This window comes from Oryx dammah, unplaced genomic scaffold (genome assembly GCF_014754425.2).
Source record: "Oryx dammah isolate SB20612 unplaced genomic scaffold, SCBI_Odam_1.1 HiC_scaffold_23, whole genome shotgun sequence".
Classification (NCBI taxonomy): Eukaryota; Metazoa; Chordata; class Mammalia; order Artiodactyla; family Bovidae; genus Oryx; species Oryx dammah.
In genome coordinates, this window is record NW_024070207.1 from 130,885,241 (window position 1) to 130,891,797 (window position 6,557).

At 62.0% G+C, this 6,557-nt stretch overlaps 1 protein-coding gene across 1 annotated transcript; it reads left to right on the forward strand.

Annotated features, from left to right (window-relative positions):
• Positions 1–6: 6 nt before the first annotated feature.
• Positions 7–4,546, forward strand: SLC25A6 (solute carrier family 25 member 6). Its single transcript, XM_040266420.1, has 4 exons — positions 7–161; positions 1,835–2,321; positions 3,397–3,537; positions 3,997–4,546. Exons 1-4 carry the CDS (start codon positions 51–53, stop codon positions 4,152–4,154), a joined length of 897 nt encoding a protein of 298 aa, XP_040122354.1. The 5' UTR covers positions 7–50; the 3' UTR covers positions 4,155–4,546.
• The last annotated feature ends 2,011 nt before the right edge of the window (positions 4,547–6,557 follow it).

A 6,557-nucleotide genomic window follows, 5' to 3' on the forward strand; every position in this document is an offset into this window, starting at 1 on the left:
GGCTCTCTCCCTGCTTCTCTGCGCCTCCGCTCCGCTCTCCACCCGCCGCCATGACGGAACAGGCCATCTCCTTCGCCAAGGATTTCCTGGCCGGGGGCATCGCCGCCGCCATCTCCAAGACGGCCGTGGCCCCGATCGAGCGCGTCAAGCTGCTGCTGCAGGTGCGTGTCAGGCTGCTGGCGCGCGGCCGCCGGCGCCGGGCCTCGGGGAGCTCGGGGGCGCGCGCGACCCCGGGACCGGAAGCGGGGAGGTCGCGCCGCTTTGTCCGCGCGCGGCCGGCCCGGCTGGCTTCCGGGGGGTCGCGTCACGTGGGCACCGCCGCGAGAGAGCGCATGCGCGGGGGGCGCCCGGCGGCGATGTCCGCATTGGGGCGCGGGGAGCCGCATGCGCGTCGGGCGGCTGGCGGGGGCGCCCTCCGCGCGTGCGCGCTGGGGGCTGCAGAGTTGGGGTGCGCATGCGCGGGGGGAGAGCCGCGTGGACGGACCCCGCGAGGCTGTGGGTGGGGTCCCGTCCTCTTGGGCCGTGGACGGGGGAAGCTCCTTAGTCCCCGCAGTTGTACTGGTCTTCTTGCCCACTGTTTGCGCGGGTCCGAGGTGGAATAAGCTGCGCTGGTCTGTTTGGAGCGTCACAAACGGGGAGCCAGTGGAATTAGCGTTGCGATGGGATTGCAACCCCTAAAGAAAATAGGATTCCCCAGGAAGGATGCTAGGAGAGCTTAAAGGCCCCGTGTCAATGTCTTATTGACGACACGTCTGTCGTTGGTGACCTCTGCAGGTGTCAACCGCAGATTGGCGCTTGTGGGCACCTCCTGTTTACCTCTGAAACCGGTAGTAGGTCAGTCGTGTCCGACTCGTGCGACTCCATGGACTGTAGCCCTGCCAGGCTCCTCTGTCCATGGGATTCTCCAGGCAAGGATACTGGAATGGGTTGCCATGCCCTCCTCCAGCGGATCTTCCTGACTCAGGGATGAAACCCGGGTCTCCTGCCTTGCAGGGTGGTTCTCGACCGTCTGAGCCGTCTCTATGAGTATTAAATCAGGTGCTGCTGACCTTCAAACCCCGTGAAAGGACCTCAGGGTGGAGAGCAGGAAGGAGGCATGCGGGTTCTGGGAAAAAGTGAGAGGCCAGGTCATCAGATGTTTCCAGTGGCTTGTTGTGAGCCCGCTTCTTGCTTGCCCGCCTCATGTTTCAGTTCAGTCGCTCAGACGTGTCCAATCATTGCCGACCCCATGGGCTGCAGCACGCCAGGCTTCCCTGTCTATCGTTTAGAAAAGGACTAAAAACTTTTACTGTGCTGAGTGCTCCTTGAGGCTCTGAGAAAGGCTCTGCGAAAATGTGTGCTTGCTTTAGGAACTTCCCATTGACCAGAATCTCATCCAGTCTCACCTCTGTGGCTCAATCTCTCAGCTATCTGAGCTGCTCTCCCCCGGGGGTGTAGTCCTCGTCTTGCCCCAGATCTTAACTCGCCACTCTCGGGTCGTGTATTTTTTATAAGTGGCCATGGAGGTCTGCCCTAGGCCCTGGATGAAGCCCTGTTCCCCCTCACTCCCGCCCCAGGGTGCAGCACGCCAAGCTTCCCTGTCTATCATGTGTGAAAAAGCATTAAAAACCTTCACGGTGACGAATGCACCTTGAGACTGTAAGAAACGCTCTGCGAAAATATGTCCTAGCTCGTATGAACTTCTGTTGACCAGAATCCCGTCCATCCCGACCTTTCCCTCCCCTCTTTGGAGCAGTCCCTCAGGGCTGCCTGAGCTCCACCAGAATCTGCTCCAAGTCCCGGCGCTGTGCCCAGGCCCCCGGTAGAGCCCTGTGTCTTCTCCGCCGCCCCCCAGGTGCAGCACGCGAGCAAGCAGATCGCGGCCGACAAGCAGTACAAGGGTATCGTGGACTGCATCGTGCGTATCCCCAAGGAGCAGGGCGTGCTGTCCTTCTGGCGGGGCAACCTGGCAAACGTCATCCGCTACTTCCCCACGCAAGCCCTCAACTTCGCTTTCAAGGACAAGTACAAGCAGATCTTCCTGGGGGGCGTGGACAAGCACACGCAGTTCTGGAGGTACTTCGCAGGCAACCTGGCCTCGGGCGGGGCGGCCGGGGCCACCTCCCTGTGCTTCGTCTACCCGCTGGATTTCGCCCGAACCCGCCTGGCGGCCGACGTGGGCAAGTCGGGCAGTGAGCGCGAGTTCAGGGGCCTGGGAGACTGTCTGGTGAAGATCACCAAGTCCGACGGCCTCCGCGGGCTGTACCAGGGCTTCAACGTGTCGGTGCAGGGCATAATCATCTACCGCGCCGCCTACTTCGGCATCTACGACACGGCCAAGGGTGAGCTCCGGGCTGGAGGCGACGGTGGGGGCGGCACCCGGGAGGGCCAGGGCCTTCTGCTCCCTGGGGCAGGGGCCGAGTCCTGGGCGGAGGCGCCTCAGCTGCTGAGAGCTGAGGGCTCCCAGCCCTGGCAGCCGGAGGCTGAGACCCAGGTGTGGGCGGGGCTCTCTCCTGGGCGAGTGGACTCCCTGAGTCCTCATGAGCTCCTCCCTCTGGGTGTGTCTGTCTGACCCCAGAGCCGCCTGGTGACCTCATTTCACCTTCATTCTCTCTTGAAAGTGAAAGTGAAGTCACTCAGTGGGGTCCGACTCTTTGTGACCCCAGGGACTGTAGCCTATCAGGCTCCTCCATCCATGGGATTTTCCAGGCAAGAGTGCTGGAGTGGATTGCCATTGCCTTCTCCAGGGGATCTTCCCGACCCAGGAAAAGAACCCGGGTCTCCCACATTGCAGGCAGACACTTCACCATCTGAGCCACCACCCTCATTTCCAAAGACAGCCACCTTCTAGGTTCCTGAGGGTTAGGAATACATGTAAATTCATCACCATTGATAACAGGGTTCCTGATTGGCCTGGGCAGATGGCACAGAAAGGGCAGCTTGAGCAGCACAGCTTGATTGCTCCCAGTCCTGGAGGCTGGCGTCAGACCCAGGTGGGGGCGGGGCTGGTTCCTCCTGAGACTTCCCTCCTCACTGCCCCTCCCGGTGTGTCTGTCTGCCCTGACGTGTTAAGGGCCCCCAGTTGCAGTGAGTTAGCATCTTTCTCTGTGATCTTGGTTTTGTCTATGAAATGTTTGATTTGATTTCCCGTACACACCTACAGTTAGAGACGGTAGCGTTCCTGTCCGTGCACTTCTATGCTCTAATCCCGGGGTTTGGGGCTCCACCACCATCCGGGGGACGGCACAGCTCAGTCCCTGTAGGTGAGCCGCCCCGGAGGCGGGGCCCGTCCCGCCTGCTGGCAGGGCGTGTGCTGACCCCAGTCCGACCCGGCTGGTGTCCCCGGTGGAGCTGGGAACTCCACGTGGAGATGTGGGCGGCCCCGGGGCCCTCACCCCGTGCCCGCCGCCCCCGCAGGCATGCTCCCCGACCCCAAGAACACGCACATCGTGGTGAGCTGGATGATCGCGCAGACCGTGACGGCCGTGGCGGGCGTGGTCTCCTACCCCTTCGACACCGTGCGGCGCCGCATGATGATGCAGTCGGGGCGCAAAGGAGGTACCGGCTCCGCTCGGCTGGGGCGGGGGGCGCGGCGCGATGACGCGCCGGCCCTGCTCAGGGCAGCGCTGCCGGGCGCGGGGGGGCGCGGGGGCCCGGTGAGCGGCCGCGTGTCTTCCTGCAGGGGCGGGGGGCCGGCGTCTGCGCCCAGAGAGACGCCGCCGGGCCTCGTGGGGGCGGATGGGGCGGGGCAGGCACAGGGCCCTTCCGGTACCCTGGGATCTGATAAGGGGGTCCCCCGTGGGCGCCCGCAGCTCCCTCGGTCTTTGCCCTGGCGTCCCTGAGCCTCGTGGGGGCTGGCGTGCTGGGCTTGATCCCCTCCCGAGAGCGCGTGCCCAGAGCCGCCGCCTCTCCGCTCAGAGCTCCTGGCGCGCACACGGCGGCCCGGGCCTGAGCAGCTCTGCCGGGTCCCCCGGGGGCCGTGTGCGAGCGCGCCGTGACCCCGCCGTCTCCCCACAGCCGACATCATGTACAAGGGCACCGTGGACTGCTGGCGGAAGATCCTCAAGGACGAGGGCGGCAAGGCCTTCTTCAAGGGCGCCTGGTCCAACGTGCTGCGCGGCATGGGCGGCGCCTTCGTGCTGGTCCTCTACGACGAGCTCAAGAAGGTCATCTAAAAGCCTGGCCGCCCGCCGCGACCACCTAGCATCATCCCGCACTGTGACGGACCACCGACTTCGAGAAATTCCAGCGTCCCTGCCGGGGCCGGGCCGCCCCGCGCCGGGGGCTCCTCACTGGCAGACCATCGGCCCTGGGTCCACGAGTTGATTGGGGTGGGGGGAGAGGGCGATCGGGGGGGTCTCCATGGGTCCACAGTCGAGGCAGCTCTGCGCACCAGACCTAGACTCCAGGTGCTTGTAGGACCGACCCGTGTTTAAGTATTTATTTAAGAAAATCATGTCTCCATTTGTACTTAAGCACTATCCTCTCTTTTGCACAGCCGAATACTCGCGATTATGTTTCTCCGTCGGGCATTTCTGCTGCGGAAGAATAAAATCAGGACACAGAGGCGCTGGTCTCGTTTCTGAGCAGAGAGGCTTTGAGGGGCAGTCAGTGAGTGGACCACAGGGTCTCCAGGCAGGAGACCAGGCCTCCCTGTCCATCACCAACTCCCGGAATTTGCTCAAGCTCAGGTCCATCCAGTCAGTGATGCCATCCAACCATCTCATCCTCTGTCGTCCCCTTCTGCCTTCAATCTTTCCCAGCATCAGGGTCTTTTCCAGAGAGTCAGTTCTTCACATCAGGTGGCCAAAGGATTGGAGTTTCAGCTCGGGCATCAGTCCTTCCAGTGAATATTCAGGACTGATTTCCTTTAGGATGGACTGGTTGGATCTCCTTGCTGTCCAAGGAACTCTCGAGAGGCTTCTCCAGCACCACAGTACAGAAGCATCAATCCTTGGGCGCTCGGCCTTCTCAACTGTAGCTGGGATTTAACCACACAGGACCCCCAACGTGGGGGCAGCTGTGTGATCCACCCGAGCCCAGGGCTCACTGGGGGATCCCCTCAAGATGGGCACCCTGGGGCTTCCCTGGTGGTGTGGTTGCTAAGTTGTGTGGCCACACGGGTTGAAGCCCGACAAGCTCCTCTGTGCGTGAGATTCTGCAGGCGAGAACACTGGAGTGGGTTGCCAATCCCTTCTCCGAGGGACCTCCCCAACCCCGGTCTGCTGCGTTGCAGGCGGATTCTTCACCAGCTTTTAGGCTCTCAGCTGTCACCCTTGTGATGTCAGAGAACTGGGTTCCGTCCCTGGGTGGTGAAGATCCTCTGGCTATGGAAACAGCAACCCGCTCCAGTATTCCTGCCTGGAGACTCCCATGGACAGAGGAGCCTGGCGGGCCCCAGTCCACGGGGTGTCAGACACGACTGGTGGACTTAACACCCCCCCACTCCCCCCCAGCCCTATGCAGCTAAGCGTTTCTGCAGAAACCTGAGCCCTCATACTGCAGAGACAAAACTCCGCTGGGAACCCACCAGGCCTTCCTGGCCGATGTCAGGGAAGGGGGGCGGTGCATGGGATGGGATCTGAGGCCCCCTTGGGGTGTTTTTAGGGGTCGAGGAGCATGTCTGTGGGGTCATCACCAGCCTGAGCCCTCAGGAGGGTGCACACAGGCGTCTCGGCTCGTGGCTGGAGAGGTCGGGTGGGGGCGGTCTGCAGGTCACGGCGCCCCACCGGCAGGCTGGCTTAAAAGGCAGGGCTTGGATAATCTGCAGATCAGGGTGAGGTCACTCCGGGAACAGTAAGTTGGAGCCAGCTGTCCCCAAGGTCGCCCAGCCCACACTGCCTGACCAGGATGAGACCGCCCCGCACACCCAGGGGGGTTGAGCCCGGCGCCCACCAGGCAGAAGTGTCCTGACTTCCGACCGGGCCTAGCCACCCGAGTCAGGAACTTGTCAGCCCAGACCTCAGACTCAGGACACAGGTGCTCCCTCAGCTGGCTTCCCTCCCTCAGGCATGGCAACCCCGCCTCTGCGGTTCGGGGTGAGTTCTTTGCATCCAGAAATTGAAGCATGTAAATGCGTAAACAAGTAAAGAGGTCTGAGGTCTCCTGAGAAGCCCTGAGTTCTGGGGGGGGTGGGCTGAGTCCTTTCCCCTGGGTTTTCTGTGTGTGTGTGCGCGGGCTGAGTCCTTTCCCCTGGGTTTTCTCTGTGTGTGTGTGTCTGTCTGTCACTTCAGTCATGTCTGTGTGACCCCATGGACCACCTGGCTCCTCTGTCAATGGGGTTCTCCAGGCAAGAACACTGGAGTGGGTTGCTATACCCTCCTCCAGGGCACCCTTCCCAACCCTGGGTCTTGCTTTGCAGGCGGAGTCCTTACCTTAGCTTTCAAGGGGATTGGTGTTTCCCCACCCACTCCCCAGGGCCACCGCCCGCTGTCTGCACCCCAAGTCTACCTGCCCCCTGTCTCACCTTACAGCTTCAACCTTTCAGCTGGGGAGGGGGGAGGTGTGCATGCGTGTGTACACATCTCAAGTTATTTAAAGGGCTTAAAAGGGGAAATGAGCGACTAACACACAAAATG